Source organism: Nerophis lumbriciformis, linkage group LG14 (genome assembly GCF_033978685.3).
Source record: "Nerophis lumbriciformis linkage group LG14, RoL_Nlum_v2.1, whole genome shotgun sequence".
Classification (NCBI taxonomy): Eukaryota; Metazoa; Chordata; class Actinopteri; order Syngnathiformes; family Syngnathidae; genus Nerophis; species Nerophis lumbriciformis.
Window position 1 is genome coordinate 46,676,324 of NC_084561.2, and position 21,493 is coordinate 46,697,816.

General features: G+C 37.0%; 1 protein-coding gene across 14 annotated transcripts in view; it reads right to left on the bottom strand.

Moving 5' to 3' along the window:
- adgrl2a (adhesion G protein-coupled receptor L2a) overlaps nt 1-21,493 on the bottom strand; it is a 218,437-nt gene that overhangs the window by 26,832 nt on the left and 170,112 nt on the right. For all 14 annotated transcript variants that reach the window (XM_061975454.2, XM_061975464.2, XM_061975455.2 and 11 more), the window contains 3 exons: nt 16,349-16,569; nt 14,361-14,427; nt 3,789-3,880 (listed from right to left, as the gene is read on the bottom strand). In XM_061975454.2, coding sequence (XP_061831438.2) covers nt 3,789-3,880; nt 14,361-14,427; nt 16,349-16,569 — 380 coding nt within the window. The remainder of the gene's footprint in view (nt 1-3,788; nt 3,881-14,360; nt 14,428-16,348; nt 16,570-21,493) is intronic.

The following is a 21,493-nucleotide window of genomic DNA, read 5'->3' on the forward strand; positions in this document are numbered from 1 at the left end:
CTGTGTAAAAAAACAAAAACCTTTCATAACAAAAACACACATTAACCTCCATAGATTAGAAGCATGATTTATAACTTTTACCGACACAGAGGCGATGCAGCAGCTCAATATGTCAATATAGCAGCACAAGCTAGTTAGCGCTCTGTGATCACGGCACCGCTAAAAGTAGTTCCTCTACGTTAGCACTTACAATAACAATATTGGGGTCACAACTTGTAAATGGAGTATTATTGGCACATTTTGGATGTTTTTTAGAGGGCTTTAGTGTACTCCAATTAGCTGCAGTGTTGCTGACTTTTGCTAACATTTATTTACAAATTAGAATGCATAAAAAAAAGAAAAACACACATGTTCTTGTTTTATATAAGGATTGTGAATGATAAGCAAGAGTCCAAAAAAAGGTGCAGTTGCCCTTTAAGGAGAAGCTCCTTACTTGATGAAGGCTTTATGGTCTTCATGGGGAGGAGCACACACACCATGTGACCAGAAGCAGTATTACAGTATCAGACGTGATCGTTACTGAGAGACGGAGAGGATGTCGGGGCCATGACGTCCAAACAAGAAGACCACAACCATGCACCCAAAAAATAAATAAAGCCCGCAGGAAACAATTCACATTTTCCCAGCGCAAAAAGGAACAAAGTGTGGTTTTGTTGACGTGACAGCGGGAGCTCTGCAGAACGTAAAGAAGGCGTTTCCTTGATTGCACTTTGTGTTGTCACGCTGCAACTAGTCAATAATGAAAGGTTGCAGCACGGGATGGCGCTAACCTCTGATTAGCAGCCAGTAAACACCACACGATTACCCACAATGCTTCTTGGTTACGTCACACCAGGACTGAAGAGGGGGAAAAGATGGTTGCAAATGAAGACTTGGCCGTGCAGGAAGCGAGGGATGGCGTGCAGGAAGCGAGGGATGGCGTGCAGGAAGCGAGGGATGGCGTGCAGGAGGTGAGGAATGGCGTGTAGGAAGCGAGGGATGGCGTGCAGGAAGTGAGGAATGGCATGTAGGAAGCGAGGGATGGCGTGCAGGAAGCGATGGATGGCGTGCAGGAAGTGAGGGATGGCGTGCAGGAAGCGAGGGATGGCGTGCAGGAAGCGAGGGATGCGTGCAGGAAGTGAGGGATGGCGTGCAGGAAGTGAGGGATGGCGTGCAGGAAGTGAGGGATGGCGTGCAGGAAGTGAGGGATGGCGTGCAGGAAGTGAGGGATGGCGTGCAGGAAGTGAGGGATGGCGTGCAGGAAGTGAGGGATCGTGTGCAGGAAGTGATGGATGGCGTGCAGGAAGCGAGGGATGGCGTGCAGGAAGTGATGGATGGCGTGCAGGAAGTGAGGGATCGTGTGCAGGAAGTGAAGAATGGCGTGCAGGAAGCGAGGGATGGCGTGCAGGAAGTGAGGGATCGTATGCAGGAAGTGATGGATGGCGTGCAGGAAGCGAGGGATGGCTGTACCGCACATGATATCGCACACAAGTAAACACACTGCTTATATCACATATGATATCACACACAAGTCAACATGTACCGCACATGATATCACACACAAGTAAACACACTGCTTATATCACATATGATATCACACACAAGTAAACATGTATCACACACAAGTAAACACACTGCTTATATTGCACATGATATCACACACAAGTAAACACACTGCTTATATCACACACAAGTAAGCATGCATCGCACATGATATCACACACAAGTAAACATGTACCGCACATGATATCGCACACAAGTAAACACACTGCTTATATCACACACAAGTCAACATGTACCGCACATGATATCACACACAAGTAAACACACTGCTTATATCACAAATGATATCACACACAAGTAAACATGCATCGCACATGATATCACACACAAGTAAACACACTGCTTATATCACATATGATATCACACACAAGTAAACATGTATCGCATGTGATATCGCAAACACATAAACACACTGCGTTTATCGCACATGTTATCAAATACAAGTAAACACACTGCTTATATCGCACATGATATTACACACACGTAAACATGTATCACACATGATATCACACACAAGTAAACACACTGCTTATATTGCACATGATATCACACACAAGTAAACATGTATCACACATGATATCACACACAAGTAAACACACTGCTTATATTGCACATGGTATCACACACAAGTATACACACTGCTTATAACACACACAAGTAAACACACTGCTTATATCGCACATAATATCACACACAAGTAAACATGTATCACATGTGATATCACACACGAGTGAACCCACTGCTAATATGGCACATGCTATCACACAAGTAAACATGCTGCTCATATCACACATGATATCACACACAAGTAAACACACTGCTTATATCGCATATGATATCACACACAAGTAAACACACTGCTTATATCACACACAAGTCAACATGTACCGCACATGATATCACACACAAGTAAACACACTGCTTATATCACAAATGATATCACACACAAGTAAACATGCATCGCACATGATATCACACATAAGTAAACACACTGCTTATATCACATATGATATCACACACACAAGTAAACATGTATCGCATGTGATATCACACACACGTAAACACACTGCTTTTATCGCACATGATATCACATACAAGTAAACACACTGCTTATATCGCACATGCTATTACACACAAGTAAACATGCATCGCACATGATATCACACACAAGTAAACACACTGCTTATATTGCACATGATATCACACACAAGTAAACATGTATCACACATGATATCACACACAAGTAAACACACTGCTTATATTGCACATGGTATCACACACAAGTATACACACTGCTTATAACACACACAAGTAAACACACTGCTTATATCGCACATAATATCACACACAAGTAAACATGTATCACATGTGATATCACACACGAGTGAACCCACTGCTAATATGGCACATGCTATCACACAAGTAAACATGCTGCTCATATCACACATGATATCACACACAAGTAAACACACTGCTTATATCGCATATGATATCACACACAAGTAAACACACTGTTTATATCGCAGATGATATCACACACACAAGCAAACATGTATCGCACATATCACACACAGTAAACACATTGCTTATATTGCACATTATATCACACACCGAAGTAAACCCACTGCTTATAACGCACATGCTATCACACAAGTACACACACTGCTTATATCACAAATGATATCGGACACAAGTAAACACGCTGCTTATATCGCACATGATATCACACACAAGTAAACATGTATCACACACAAGTAAACCCACTGCTTACATCGCACATGATATCACACAAAAGTAAATATGTATTGCACATGATATCAAACACAAGTAAATCTACTGCTTATTTCGCACATGATATCACACACACTGCTTATACCGCGCATGATATCACACATTTTACATGCAAGCTGTGATACCAACCCATTGTTTTTGCTGATATCAGGCCAATACCGGATATGGATATCAGATGCCAGCTGATACTTATTGTATCCCCACTGTCAAGAAGGCTGCATATGTACAGTAGATGTACAGTATATTGACTACATGGTGTAGACTGTCAAGAAGGCTGCATATGTACAGTAGATGTACAGTATATTGACTACATGGTGTAGACTGTCAACAAGGCTGCATATGTACAGTAGATGTACAGTATATTGACTACATTATGTACACTGTCAAGAAGGCTGCATATGTACAGTAGATGTACATTATATTGATGTGAAAATGATATTGTGTGCGTGACTTACTTGATGTTCTCCAGGCGACTGGAGTCTGGCTTGAGGCTGCTGGAGTGCTTGATCATCTTGTACATGGTGATGAGCAAGAAGATCAGGTTGAGCTGTCAAAACAAGAACAAAGTCCTCTTACTGCGACGCCAGAGACCGAGGCAAACATGTCCTGGTCCTGGTCCTGGTCCTCCTTGGAGGAGGTCACGGCCACACATAATCCAATAAAGTCGTATCCCTGCAGTCAGGGCAGGCGGGCCAACTGGCGCCAAATTTAGTGTCATTCTATATCAATAAAAGCATTGAAATCCATCAGAGGGGAAGAAAGAGCCGCACAGTCTGAGAGGAACAACAATGAGTTCTTCTTCTACCGAATAAACACCTTTTCATGCACAATATGCAACCTTAGAAGAAGATACAAAAGGAACCAGGGAGCAGATTTAAAAACACATGAATAAATATAAAGTTGTTGTAAAAATACACAAATAAATAGTACAGGGACTTTAAAACGACATAAATAAATAGTACAGTTATTGAAAAAATAAATAGTATGGTGATTTTAAAAATACACAAAAATAATACATATTAATGTAGAAATAAATGGTATATTTTTTTTTTTTAATACACATAAAGAGTGCAGTTATTCGAAAAATGAATTAATATTACCGGTATAGTGATTTTAAAAATACATAAATATTAGTTTTTGTAAAAAACACATAAATACTATAATGATTTTAAAAACACAAATAAATAGCACAGTTTTTGTACAAATAAATAAATAGTATGATTTTATAAACACATGAAAAAAAGAACAGTTATTGTAAACATAAATAAATAAATAAGTAGTAGTTATTTTAAAAATAAATACATAGTATAGATATGTCAAATGCAATAATAGTACAGTTATTGTAAAAATAAATAGTATAATAAATTTAAAAGCACAAATTATTATTAGTTATTGTAAAATACATAAAGTACCGTTATTATAAAATACATAAATAGTATAGTTATTGTAAAAGTAAATACATGGATAGTGCCGTTATTTAAAAAAATAAATTATAGATATTTTTAAAAACATATCAAAAATAGTAATTGTAAAACAAATAAAACGTATACGGATTTTAAAAGCACATGAACAAATAGTATTTATTCATTATAAATAAATACACAGTAGATACTGTTAAAATCAATAAATGGTAGAGATATTGTAAAAACACAAATAAATAGTACAATTATTGTAAAAACAAACAATAGTATAGTGATTTTAAAGACACAAATACATGTTCAATATAAATAAAACAATAAATGGTATAGTTTTGCTAGAGAAGAGAGTGCAAATAGAACAGAACTTGGACATCAAATGGGACTGCTGACTTTTAGGGACTTCATTTAGATTTACTTTCATTGTAAAAAGTCCAGACTTGAAGGTCCCAAAGAGGACTTACCCTTAAAGGTGCCAGTACCCCAAAAGGTCTGAAATGTCCCCATAGAAATATTCTTTTATTGAATCAAGAACTATTCCACAGCTGACACTCTGCACAATAACCTGCCAGACAAAAAAGTGGGGCAATTTAAACTTAGGTAAAAGTGTTTACTTCAACTGAATTACTTTTGAAGGACTTTCAACACAACTGTGATCATTATGTGATAAGAAATGATCATTTTGTTACATCCCTACTTTCTATTCAGCAGATCTTTATTGATTCATTGATTTGTTTGCTTCATAAACAGAGAACAGGAAGTGAACGCATATTTCCTCTGAAATGAAAAGATTACAATACGATCTGCTTCTTCCTACTCCTTTTTGGACATGTGGTCATGAGAAATGAGAAATATGTGATGCACAATATTGTGACTGCAAAAAAACAAAACAAAATGTTTGATTTGATGGTAAAAAACTGGCAGCTCATTTAGTAGAATTGTAGGGTGAAAGTAACTATGAAGACTTTTCAAACTCTAATTTGACCCCGCCAGGGTCGAAATGGTTCTAATCCTTGCACATACCTTACATTCACGACACACTGTTGTTAGCATTAGCTACTATGCTAACACGTTCATGAGTGTCTGTGTTAGTATTAGTAACTTAAAAAGGCATTATTTTTGTGTTGTTTCACTTTCACAAATTCCTCAGTAAATTCAGCAAAACGTCAGCGTGGAGTTATTGAGTCTGTTTAGCTGATTGGAGAGCTAGCTTGCGCAGCTTGTGGGTCCATGACTATGACTTCTGTTTTGTTTGATCAGCCGTTTTACTGCCTTGTTACAGACACTGTTTGTAAACAATTAAGGTATGAATATAAACATTTACTGAATATGTCTGTGTAAATAACTCATTTCACAACGTATATACACTATATTGCCAAAAGTATTTGGCCAGCCATCCAAATGATGAGAATCACTAATCACAGGTGTATCAAATCAAGCAGTTAGGCATGGAGACTGTTTCTACAAACATTTGTGAAAGAATGGGCCGCTCTCAGTGATTTCCAGCATGGAACTGTCATAGGATGCCACCTTTACAACAAATCCAGTCGTGAAATTTCCTCGCTGTTAAATATTCCAAAGTCAACTTTATTATAAGAAAAGTGAAGAGTTTGGGAACAACAGCAAGTCAGCCACCAAGTGGTAGGCCACGTAAACTGACAGAGAGGTCAGCATAGTGCAAAGACTTTCTGCTACAGAGTTCCAAACTTCATGTCACCTTCCAATTAGCCCACGTACAGTACGCAGAGAGCTTCATGGAATGGGTTTCCATGGCCGATCAGCTGCATCTAAGTCATACATCACCAAGTCCAATGCAAAGCGTGGGATGCAGTGGTGTAAAGGACATCACCACTGAACTCTAAAGCAGTGGAGACGCCTTCTCTGGACTGATGAATCACACTTTTCCATCTGGCAATCTGATGGACCAGTCTGGGTTTGGAGGTTGCCAGGAGAACACCACATTTCAGACTGAAATGTGTCGAGTGTGACATTTGGTGGGGGAGGAATTATGGTGAAGGGTTGTTTTTCAGGAGTTGGGCTTGGCCCCTTAGTTCCAGTGAAAGGAACTTTGAATGCTCCAGGATACCAAAACATTTTGGACAATTCCATGGGATGGCACTTCAATTTCATAAGTGAGTAAAGGCAGGTGGCCAAATACTTTTGGCAATATAGTGTATCTGCCACTTATAGTCCGGTGCGACTAATATATGGAAGACAAAATAAAGTTCTATAATTTAGTGGGTGTGGCTTACACAGCGGTGCGTTCTATAGTGTGCCAAGTATGTTAGTTAGAACACAGCCTAAGGTCAGGTTGGATCATGGAAGCAGAAAGAATGATCCTGCATAAAAGAAAGTGTCGTGCTGCGAGTCTCAAGAGAATTTATTTGCTGTTCGCTCCCCTAAAAATCAATAGTGTGATTTATAAACACAAAAGCGTGACATAAAGTCAGTTGGAACAACATTGTGGGGCGCACCTCACACGTTGATGTGCTAGAAACGCGGGGAAGGACGGATCGTGTTCTTGCAGAGACAAAACAGGAGGACGGCCGCTGTAAGAGAACTTTCAAGTCTTCTTGTAGGAGAATGATGAAGAAGTGTAGATTGTCTGCTGGAGGAGTATGGAATAGGTATCAAGTAATGACCTTTGTGGCTGCCACTCACACCATTACACACTGTGTGTGTGTGTGTGTGCGTGTGTGTGTGTGTGTGTGTGTGTGTGTGCGTGATCAATATGTCGCCCTCCTCATGCAATCAACTCACGCTGCGGCGCACAATAACGCAGGCTGTAAAAAAGAAAGAGCCCTGAATGGAGTGCTCTGGTTGATATCAAAATGAATCGATGTTTGGTCTGGCAGCTATCAGACGCTATTTCCATCAGCGGGAGTCGGACGGGATGGAGGGAGGAGGAGGAGGAGGACTTGGGAAAACATTTCCACACTGCCTGAGTGCTGACATGGATCCAATGAGACAGAGGAGAGTGACAGGGAAAGTGAAAGTGAAAGTAAGCTCACTGCACATGTCCCCGCCCCGACCGACATGCTTCCCTGGGGGGGTCCGCCCCTCCTCCTTCACTCTTGTCTCTGCTGTCTGGGAGTCGTCACCGGGAAGCCAAGCAGAAGCAAGTTGGGCCTCATCGGGACGGCAGGCAAGAAAAAGCCCATTTGGCAAGAAAGAAAGAAAGAAATAAAAAAGTGTCCACACTGAACTGGCCATGAACTGCTGGCCATGAAATATTGAAGGTGCAGATGGAGATGTCGGCATGACAAGACGTGTCATGATCCAAAAGGCCCGCTGTTCCTGCCAGCTCGAGCATGCTAATGGCTAACCCCCCCACTCATTACTTCCATGTCGCCTTTTCACCCAGCTAATACTCGTCTAAGTGCCTTTTCACCCAAGCAGCACAAACTAAGGCCGGAAAACCAGGCAGCTGAGCCAAGTAAAAAACAATATCTGTCCATCAAACTCTTTTATACACCTATTTACTCTACTCTTTTATATTTACTCTACTCTTTTATATTTACTCTACTCTTTTATATTTACTCTACTCTTCTATATTTACTCTACTCTTTTATATTTACTCTACTCTTCTATATTTACTCTACTCTTCTATATTTACTCTACTATTTTATATTTACTCTACTCTTTTATATTTACTCTACTCTTCTATATTTACTCTACTCTTTTATATTTACTCTACTCTTCTATATTTACTCTACTCTTTTATATTTACTCTACTCTTCTATATTTACTCTACTCTTCTATATTTACTCTACTCTTTTATATTTACTCTACTCTTCTATATTTACTCTACTCTTTTATATTTACTCTACTCTTTTATATTTACTCTACTCTTCTATATTTACTCTACTCTTCTATATTTACTCTACTCTTTTATATTTACTCTACTCTTCTATATTTACTCTACTCTTTTATATTTACTCTACTCTTCTATATTTACTCTACTCTTTTATATTTACTCTACTCTTCTATATTTACTCTACTCTTTTATATTTACTCTACTCTTTTATATTTACTCTACTCTTTTATATTTACTCTACTCTTCTATATTTACTCTACTCTTCTATATTTACTCTACTCTTTTATATTTACTCTACTCTTCTGTATTTACTCTACTCTTTTATATTTACTCTACTCTTCTATATTTACTCTACTCTTTTATATTTACTCTACTCTTCTGTATTTACTCTACTCTTTTATATTTACTCTACTCTTTTATATTTACTCTACTCTTCTATATTTACTCTACTCTTTTATATTTACTCTACTCTTTTATATTTACTCTACTCTTCTATATTTACTCTACTCTTCTATATTTACTCTACTCTTTTATATTTACTCTACTCTAAATAATATATACAATATGCTAATACTAATAATGATAATAATGTGTAAAATATCCGAATACTAATAATGATAATAGAATATAAAATATGCTAATACTAATAATGATAATAATATATACAATATGCTAATATTAATAATGATAATAATATGTAAAATATCCTAATACTAATAATGATAATAATTTATAAACTATGCTAATAATAATAATGATAATAATATGTAAAATATGCTAATACTAATACTGATAATGATATATAAAATATGCTAATACTAATACTGATAATGATATATAAAATATGCTAATACTAATAATGATAATAATATGTAAAACATCCTAATACCGTATTTTCCGCACTATAAGGCGCACCTAAAAACCACAAATTTTCTCAAAAGCTGACAGTGCGCCTTATAACCCGGTGCGCTTTATATATGGATTAATATTAAGATTCATTTTCATAAAGTTTCGGTCTCGCAACTTCGGTAAACAGCCGACATCTTTTTTCCCGGTAGAACAGGAAGCGCTTCTTCTTCTACGCAAGCAACCGCCAAGGTAAGCACCCGCCCCCATAGAACAGGAAGCGCTTCTTCTTCTACTGTAAGCAACCACCCGCCCGCGTAGAAGAAGAAGAAGCGCGCGGATATTACCGTACGTTTCATTTCCTTTGTGTGTTTACATCTGTAAAGACCACAAAATGGCTCCTACTAAGCGACAGGGATCCGGTTCATGAAAAGACGCAATCTCTCCATCCGCACACGGATTACTATTTCACAGCAACTGATATTCCTGTGAACCGCACTGTGGATACAACGGGAGCACGTACGGTGAATATTCGCACCACAGGGAATGAGAAGTCATCCTTCACTGTGGTTCTAGCTTGCCATGCTAATGGCCAGAAACTTCCACCCATGGTGATATTCAAAAGGAAGACCTTGCCAAAAGAGACCTTTCCAGCCGGCGTCATCATAAAAGCTAACTCGAAGGGATGGATGGATGAAGAAAAGATGAGCGAGTGGTTAAGGTAAGTTTACGCAAAGAGGCCGGGTGGCTTTTTTCACGCAGCTCCGTCCATGTTGATATACGACTCCATGCGCGCCCACATCACGCTGGTTTTTAATATATTATTAAAGTTTGACTGACCTATCTGACTGTTTTTTTGACATTCCTTTAGCGCAGTTAGATGCGGCTTATAACACGGGGCGGCTTATAGGTGGACACAGTTTTGAAATATGCCGTTCATTGAAGGCGCGGCTTATAACCCAGGGCGCCTTATGGTGCGGAAAACACGGTACTAATAATAGGTGAGTATGAATACATCAGAGTGGATAAACACGGAGGTTAGCGTATAGACCAGGGGTCGGCAACCCGCGGCTCCGGAGCCGCATGTGGCTCTTTGATCACTCTGATGCGGCTCAGCTGCATACTTGCCGACCCCCCCGATTTTCCCGGGAGATATCCGGATTTCGGTGCCTCTCGCAGAAAACTCCCAGGATTAATATTCTCCAATTTTCACCCTAACAATAATAATAAGGGCGTGCCATGATGGTGCAGCATTTTGCACCCTCTACAGTCTGTACAAACAGCGTGCCAGCCCAGCCTTTTGTTGTATGCATCTTCTGCTTGCACACATAAGTGACAGTAAAGCATACTTGGTCAACAGCCACACAGGTTACACTGACGGTGGTGGTATAAAAAACTTTAACACTCTTACTAATAATGCGCCACACTTTGAACCAAAACCAAACAAGAATGACAAACACATTTCGGGAGAACATCTGCACCTTAACACAACATAAACACAACAGAACAAATACCCAGAATCCCATGCAGCCCTGACTCTTCCGGGCTACATTATACACTCCTGCTAGACACCAAACCCCGCCCCCACCCCAACCCTGCTCCCTCACACATCAACCCCCCTTCCGTGCGTCGGTTGAGGTGGGCGGGGTTTGGTAGCGGGGGTGTATAATGTAGCCCGGAAGAGTTAGGGCTGCATGGGATTCTGGGTATTTGTTCTGTTGTGTTTACGTTGTGTTACGGTGCAGATGTTCTCCCGAAATGTGTTTGTCATTCTTGTTTGGTGTGGGTTCACAGTGTGGCGCATTATTAGTAAGAGTGTTAAAGTTTTTTATACCGCCACCGTCAGTGTAACCTGTGTGGTTGTTGACCAAGTATGCCTTGCTGTCACTTACGTGAGCAAGCAGAAGCCCCATACAATGTGTGGCTGGGCCGGCACGCTGGTTGTAGTGGGCGCTAAATGCTGTACCATCACGGCACGTTCCAGAGAATAATTGCCCTGAAATTTGTAGTCTGCCGGAAAAATCGGGAAGGTTGACAAGTGTGACGCTGTCAAGCGCCATTCATATAAAACTGGCGGGCCGCACTAACATTCCATTTTCATATTAAGGTGTGGGCCGCGTGTCTGAGACTCTTGCTTTATACATAGCACAAAGCAAGAAAAACAACTTTGTATGCAGTGTTATTTCATTTTAAATTTCAAAAGATTTTTGTGGCTCCCATTGTTTTCTTTAGTTTGTGAAACTGGTCAAAATGGCTCTTTGACTGGTAAAGGTTGCCGACCCCTGCTCTAGAAGATCATCAAACAACATGTTCTAGTCCTTTCTGCTCTCTCTGGTCCATGAAGACCAAGATCATTTGTGGAGAAGCTTCAGGGTTTGTGCCAGCGAACTTTGCTCCCGTACTCCCCTGAGATCAACGTCTCTGCACTACTTTGTCTTTTTGACTCATTTCTTCTTCTGCAAAACCTCCCGGCTGTCACACCTTAGCAGCGCTACCATACATTAGCCACTCGCGGGGTCACCGTCCTATCTCTCGGGTCGGCAACGCCCGGATCCCCATCATCATTTCCACCGTGCACGCTTTTTCATGGCAACACACAACATGCCAGTGGAAAACAAAGATTTAGACTACAGCAAAGACTGGGAGGAAAGTCAGCTTGTTATGATAGTATTATTAATGTTACACAGAAAATGACTGCCGAAATTTAGATGGGCCTGATATCTGTGCCCTAAACCTCTGTGGAAGCCGGCAAACGTCTAGGATAGGTTTAAGTTTAAACACATTTAGCTAAAACACGAGCACAAAGTGTTAGCATGCTAACATTAGCATAATAACATTTGTCACTTATGAACAAAATCATCAGAATCACACACGTTACTTATGAACAAATACATCAGAATCACACATTTCACTTATGAATAAACACATCAGAATCACACATGTCACTTATGAACAAACACATCCGAATCACACATGTCACTTATGAACAAAAACATCAGAATCACACGTCACTTATGGACAAAAACATCAGAATCACACATGTCACTTATGAACAAACACATCAGAATCACACATGTCACTTATGAACAAACACATCAGAATCACACATGTCACTTATGAACAAAAACATCAGACTCACACATGTCACTTATGAACAAAAACATCAGACTCACACATGTCACTTATGAACAAAAACATCATGTCACTAATGAACAAACACATCAGAATCACACATGTCACTTATGAACAAACACATCAGAATCACACATGTCACTTATGAACAAACACATCAGAATCACACACGTCACTTATGAACAAAAACATCAGAATCACACATGTCACTTATGAACAAAACCAGACTCACACATGTCACTTATGAACAAACACATCAGAATCACACATGTCACTTATGAACAAACACATCAGAATCACACATGTCACTTATGAACAAACACATCAGAATCACACATGTCACTTATGAACAAAAACCTCAGACTCACACGTGTCACTTATGAAAAAAAACATCAGAATCACACATGTCACTTATGAACAAAAACATCAGAATCACACATGTCACTTATGAACAAAAACCTCAGACTCACACGTGTCACTTATGAACAAAAACATCAGAATCACACATGTCACTTATGAACAAACACATCAGAATCACACATGTCACTTATGAACAAACACATCAGAATCACACACGCCACTTATGAACAAAAACTTCAGAATCACACATGTCACTTATGAACAAAAACATCAGAATCACACATGTCACTTATGAACAAACACATCAGAATCACACATGTCACTTATGAACAAACACATCAGAATCACACATGTCACTTATGAACAAACACATCAGAATGAACATAAATGTCAAGTAGATTTGTGAGATATTGTCCATGAGAAGAAATATTCAAATAGTAGTGAGTTGTGTTGTCACTTTTGAAAGGAAGTCAAAAGAGAAAAAAAAGGAGGATTTGAATTACAATGATTTGTGTTGTTTGGTCTGTGTGTGTGTCTGTGTGTGTGTGTGTGTGTCTGTGTGTGTGCGTGTGTGTGTGTGTGTGTGTGTGCATGTGTGCGTGCGTGTGTGTGCTTGTGTGTGTGTGTGCATGTGTGTGTGTGTGCATGTGTGCCTGCGTGTGCGTGCATGTGTGTGCCTGTGTGTGTGTGCGTGTGTGTGCATGTGTGTGTGTGCGTGTGTGTGTGCATGTGGGTGCGTGTGCGTGCATGTGTGTGTGTGTGTGCATGTGTGTGTGCGTGTGTGTGCATGTGTGTGTGCATGTGTGTGTGCGTGTGCGTGCGTGCATGTGTGCGTGTATGTGAGTGTGTATGCATGTGTGTGAGTGCGTGCGTGTGTGCGTGCGTGTGCAAGTGTGTGTGTGAGTGTGAGTGCGTGCGTGTGAGTGTGTGTGCATGCGTGTGTGTGCTCGTGTGTGTGTATGTGTGTGTGTTGTAAGAGTGGAACAGTTTATAGAATTCAGGTTTATTAATCCATGTTTCCCCCAGTACAGTACAGTCCAGTCCAGTCCAGTCCAGTCCAGTCCAGTCTAGTTCAGTCCAGTCCAGTCTAGTCTAGTCCAGAATGTGACACCTAACAATAATCCCCTTTATAAATGATTGTTTTTTACAAAATTAACTTGTCAAATAAAAGATGTCTCCTATCACTCTGAGTTGTACCAAAAGACCACGGCCCTATGTTTACAACCACTTGATGTGCTGTCATGATCCATTATTGACTGATTTATTCCTGAGTTTGGTCTCATTTCCTGTCCTGGCGCTCTTGTTTTGGTAGTATTTCCTGTTTGCTCCAACTGAGCTGCTGATTTTTACTTTGGCACACTTCCTCCATCACTAGCAAGCTACAAATATTCTCCCTCATCTTATTCTGTTCCTGTATTCTGCTCCTGTAATGTACTGTGACACAGGTGTGGTCTTACCATGATGATGAAGGTGACAGGTCCAATGAAGCTCCAGATGAAGTGATTGTCCACACTCAGCCAGCAGCTGAGGAAGGAGACAGCAAGGTTAGCACGCCAGTTAGCACACCAGTTAGCACGCCAGTTAGCACGCCAGTTAGCACGCCAGTTAGCATGTACGAGCATCCACGGTCAACATCCAAAGTTGCAGTCAAATAAATGAATGAATGAATGAATGAATGAATGAATGAATGAATGAATGGTGGATATATATTGTGGAGAATTGTTGTTCCCAGCAGCACATTCTACACATACTGTTCAAGAAAAGTGGAATAAAAACGCAAACAAAATCAAAAGTTGCAATATTGACGACAATAACACAAAACTGCTGTTTGTTTCCTTTAAAGCTGTCATCAAATTATTCAAACATAATAATTAATCACAATCAATGTTGTTATGAATTATTGACATCATCAATGCTGCCATCACATCAATGAGGACAAAAGTAACACTTTATATATACATATTATATGAATATAATATGTATTATATATACATATTATATTCATATAATATACATTATACATACATATTATATTCATATTATATATATCATACATATATATTATATGATTATCCATCCATACATCCATGGATGGAAGGATGGATGGATGGATTATACATACATATTATATTCATATAATATAGGCTAAACATATATATTATATGAATATAATATATATATTACATATACATATTATATAAATATAATATATATTATACATACATATTATTTGAATATAATATATATTACACATACATATTATATGAATATAATATATATATATATATATATATATATATATATATATATATATATATATATATATATATATATATATATATATATATTATATGAATCTAATAACACTAAATGGTCCCTAGTGTGTGAATCTGTGTCGGCCATGTGATGAGATGGTGACTTGTCCAGGGTGTATCCTGCCTTCCGCCCGATTGTAGCGGAGATGGCCTCCAGCACCCTCCGCGACCACAAAAGGGACAAGCGGTAGAAAATGGATGGATGGATAATAGATGTATCATTAATAGAATTGGATATTAAGAGTTTGTGAACGTTGGACTTTAACTTTGTTTACTTCTGTGATGACCTTCTTAAAGTTTTGTAATCAATGAGAAATATCAAGCAGCTAAAATATGTCAAACATGGAGAGGAGTTGACTTTTTTTCCCAGCATGCATTGTAAAGGATTTAAATGGCTGTAATGTTGAATTATGTGTTGTGCTTGGACATTTTTTATAATATATTATACAAATTTGAGTGAGCAGGTTGTGTCATGTGTGTTGACTTGTTGTTGTGTTATGTGTGACCATGTGTGTTGACTTGTTGTTGTGTCATGTATGACCCTGTGTGTTGACTTTTTGTTGTGTTATGTGTGACCATGTGTGTTTACTTGTTGTTGTGTCATGTGTGACCATGTGTGTTTACTTGTTGTTGTGTTATGTGTGACCATGTGTGTTGACTTTTTGTTGTGTTTTGTGTGACCATGTGTGTTGACTTGTTGTTGTGTTATGTGTGACCATGTGTGTTGACTTTTTGTTGTCATGTGTGACCATGTGTGTTGACTTGTTGTTGTCATGTGTGACCGTGTGTGTTGACTTTTTGTTATGTTATGTGTGACCGTGTGTGTTGACTTTTAGTTGTGTCATGTGTGACTGTGTGTGTTGACTTTTTGTTGTGTTATGTGTTGACTTTTTCCTCTTGGTTTTTTTGCGCCATGAGTGGATTGGGTCATATATCAACATGCTGTGCTGTGTACACGTCAAAGTGTGCTTCATGGTCATTACTGATGTTGTCCACAAAATGGTGGTGCATCAGTTCTACTGCCAGGTAAGTCAAAGTAAGTTTAAGTTGGGCCAGATTAGTTTGAAGTGTTGTGGTCAATATTCAAGGTCAAAAGGAAGAGCGCAACAATCTTCCCAAAGTAGACTCACGCTTTGTCCGTGCCGTAGCTGCCGTAGTCGATGGCGGCGGAGACGGCGACCACGATGGCGGGGAAGAGGTACCCGGAGGCGTAGTAGTACTTCCTGCGTGAGTACTCGCTCTCAAACACCTCCACCAGCATCAGGTAGAGCTGCACACCTTCCAGACACATCCAGGTGAAGGAGGCCAGGAAGAAGAAGTGGAGGATGCCAGCGATGATGGCGCAGCCCACCTGAGGAACCAATTATTCACTCTTTTACTTTGAATATGCCCACTTTCTACCTTTCATGGTGAATATGCCCACTTTCTACCTTTCATGGTGAATATGCCCACTTTTTACCCCCAATTGTAGTCAACAACTCATGTGTCCCAGCTGCACTGAAACGCAACACAACTTTTCAACCAATCACACGCCTCCCTGCATCGCCCACATCTTTACTTCCTTACTTACACTGACCGATTCATTCATTCACTCATTTATTTCTCATCATTCACTCATTTATTTCTCATCATTCACTCATTTATTTCTCATCATTCACTCATTTATTTCTCATCACTCACTCATTTATTTCTCATCATTCACTTGTTTATTTCTCATCATTCACTCATATATTTCTCATCATTCACTCATTTATTTCTTATCATTCACTCATTTATTTGTCATTATTCACTTGTTTATCACTCATCAATAACTCATTTATTTCTCATCATTCACTTGTTCATCACTCATTTGTTTCTCACCATTCAATCGTTTATCACTCATTCATTTCTCACTCATTTATCACTCATTTATTTGTCATTATTCACTTGTTCATCACTCATCAATAACTTATTTATTTCTCATCATTCACTTGTTTATCACTCATTTATTTCTCACCATTCACTTATTTATCACTCATTTATTTTTCATCATTCACTCATTTATTTCTCATCATTCACTCATTTATTTCTCATCATTCACTCATTTATTTCTCATCATTCACTCATTTATTTCTCATCATTCACTTGTTTATCACTCACTTATTTCTCATCATTCACTCATTTATTTCTCATCATTCACTCATTTATTTCTTATCATTCACTCATTTATTTGTCATTATTCACTTGTTCATCACACATCAATAACTCATTTATTTCTCATCATTCACTTGTTTATCACTCATTTATTTCTCACCATTCACTCGTTTATCACTCATTTATTTCTCATCATTCACTCATTTATTTTTCATCATTCACTCATTTATTTCTTATCATTCACTCATTTATTTCTCATCATTCACTTGTTCATCTCTCATCATTCACTTGTTCATCACTCATTTATTTCTCACCATTCACTCGTTTATCACTCATTCATTTCTCATCATTCACTCATTTATTTCTCATTATTCACTCATTTATTTCTTATCATTCACTCATTTATTTGTCATTATTCACTTGTTCATCACTCATCAATAACTTATTTATTTCTCACCATTCACTCATTTATCACTCACTTATTTTTCATCATTCACTCATTTATTTCTCATCATTCACTCATTTATTTCTCATCATTCACTCATTTATTTCTCATCATTCACTTGTTTATCACTCACTTATTTCTCATCATTCACTCATTTATTTCTCATCATTCACTCATTTATTTCTTATCATTCACTCATTTATTTGTCATTATTCACTTGTTCATCACACATCAATAACTCATTTATTTCTCATCATTCACTTGTTTATCACTCATTTATTTCTCACCATTCACTCGTTTATCACTCATTTATTTCTCATCATTCACTCGTTTATCACTCATTTATTTCTCATCATTCACTCATTTATTTTTCATCATTCACTCATTTATTTCTTATCATTCACTCATTTATTTCTCATCATTCACTTGTTCATCTCTCATCATTCACTTGTTCATCACTCATTTATTTCTCACCATTCACTCGTTTATCACTCATTCATTTCTCATCATTCACTCATTTATTTCTCATTATTCACTCATTTATTTCTTATCATTCACTCATTTATTTGTCATTATTCACTTGCTCATCACTCATCAATAACTTATTTATTTCTCATCATTCACTCATTTATTTCTCATCATTCACTCATTTATTTCTCATCATTCACTCATTTATTTCTCATCATTCACTCATTTATTTCTCATCATTCACTCATTTATTTCTTATCATTCACTCATTTATTTGTCATTATTCACTTGTTCATCACTCATCAATAACTTATTTATTTCTCATCATTCACTCATTTATTTCTCATCATTCACTCATTTATTTCTCATCATTCACTCATTTATTTCTCATCATTCACTCATTTATTTCTCATCATTCACTCATTTATTTCTTATCATTCACTCATTTATTTGTCATTATTCACTTGTTCATCACTCATCAATAACTCATTTATTTCTCATCATTCACTTGTTCATCACTCATTTATTTCTCACCATTCACTCGTTTATCACTCATTTATTTCTCATCATTCACTCATTTATTTTTCATCATTCACTCATTTATTTCTCATCATTCACTCATTTATTTCTCATCATTCACTTGTTCATCTCTCATCATTCACTTGTTCATCACTCATTTATTTCTCACCATTCACTCGTTTATCACTCATTCATTTCTCATCATTCACTCATTTATTTCTCATTATTCACTCATTTATTTCTTATCATTCACTCATTTATTTGTCATTATTCACTTGTTCATCACTCATCAATAACTTATTTATTTCTCACCATTCACTCATTTATCACTCATTTATTTTTCATCATTCACTCATTTATTTCTCATCATTCACTCATTTATTTCTCATCATTCACTCAATTATTTCTCATCATTCACTCATTTATTTCTCATCATTCACTCATTTATTTCTCACCATTCACTCATTTATTTCTTATCATTCACTCATTTATTTGTCATTATCCACTTGTTCATCACTCATCAATAACTCATTTATTTCTTATCATTCACTTGTTTATCACTCATTTATTTCTCACCATTCACTCGTTTATCACTCATTTATTTCTCATCATTCACTCATTTATTTTTCATCATTCACTCATTTATTTCTTATCATTCACTCATTTATTTCTCATCATTCACTTGTTCATCTCTCATCATTCACTTGTTCATCACTCATTTATTTCTCACCATTCACTCGTTTATCACTCATTTATTTCTCATCATTCACTCATTTATTTCTCATTATTCACTCATTTATTTCTTATCATTCACTCATTTATTTGTCATTATTCTCTTGTTCATCACTCATCAATAACTCATTTATTTTTCATCATTCACTTGTTTATTACTCATTTATTTCTCACCATTCACTCGTTTATCACTCATTTATTTTTCATCATTCACTCATTTATTTCTCATCATTCACTCATTTATTTCTCATCATTCACTCATTTATTTCTCATCATTCACTCATTTATTTCTCATCATCCACTTGTTTATCACTCATTTATTTCTCATCATTCACTCATTTATTTCTCATCATTCACTCATTTATTTCTCATCATTCACTCATTTATTTCTCATCATCCACTTGTTTATCACTCATTTATTTCTCATCATTCACTCATTTATTTCTAATCATTCACTCATTTATTTCTCATCATTCACTCATTTATTTGTCATCATTCACTTGTTTATCACTCATTTATTTCTTATCATTCACTCATTTATTTGTCATTATTCACTTGTTCATTACTCATCAATAACTCATTTATTTCTCATCATTCACTTGTTTATCACTAATTTATTTTTCATCATTCACTCATTTATTTCTCATCATTCAATCATTTATTTCTTATCATTCACTCATTTATTTCTCATCGTTCACTTGTTCATCACTCATCATTTACTCATTTATTTCTCATCATTTACTCATTTATTTCTCATCAATCACTCATTTATTTCTCATCATTCACTTGTTTATCACTCATTTATTTCTCACCATTCACTCATTTATTTCTTATCATTCATTCATTTATTTGTCATTATTCACTTGTTCATCACTCATCAATAACTCATTTATTTCTCATCATTCACTTGTTTATTACTCATTTATTTCTCACCATTCACTCATTTATCACTCATTTATTTTTCATCATTCACTCATTTATTTCTCATCATTCACTCATTTATTTCTCATCATTCACTCATTTATTTCTCATCATTCACTCATTTATTTCTCATCATTCACTTGTTTATCACTCATTTATTTCTTATCATTCACTCATTTATTTCTCATCGTTCACTTGTTCATCACTCATCATTTACTCATTTATTTCTCATTAATTTCTCATCATTCACTTGTTCATTACAAATAATCCGCTTGTTTATAGGAATGAAGAAAAAGACGTATTCATATTTGAAAGGTGATTCTTATTCATCACAATTCTAAGTCCATAAACCTAATTTTTATTTTAAAGGTCAGTTTGAAAAGAAAAAAAAGTGACATTTTAAAAGTTTCAATCAATCATTAAAAAATCTTTTCAGGCCATCTCAATGCAAGCAGAATGATCTTGTCTAGTTTTATAAGCAGTGTCATCATTATAAATATGATAGTAAATAATACTTAAATAATAATACTAAATAATAATACTAAATAATACACTCACTAGACTGATGGCACATTCACACATTCATCAAAAGATGTCAAGTTCATGAAAACAAATACTTTTTGAAAATGTTGCCACATAAACGAAGCATTTTAGGCTGCTAAAGTGACGAAGACAAACTCATCCTGGAGGGACTAAATAATGGTCTAAAGAGAGAAAGTGAGCAGTGTCATGTGACTGTAGCTTTAAGAGACTTGTGTCATGTGACTGTAGCTTTAAGAGACATGTGTCATGTGACTGTAGCTTTAAGAGACATGTGTCATGTGACTGTAGCTTTAAGAGACATGTGTCATGTGACTGTAGCTTTAAGAGACATGTGTCATGTGACTGTAGCTTTAAGAGACTTGTGTCATGTGACTGTAGCTTTAAGAGACTTGTGTCATGTGACTGTAGCTTTAAGAGACATGTGTCATGTGACTGTAGCTTTAAGAGACTTATGTGACTGTAGCTTTAAGAGACATGTGTCATGTGACTGTAGCTTTAAGAGACTTATGTGACT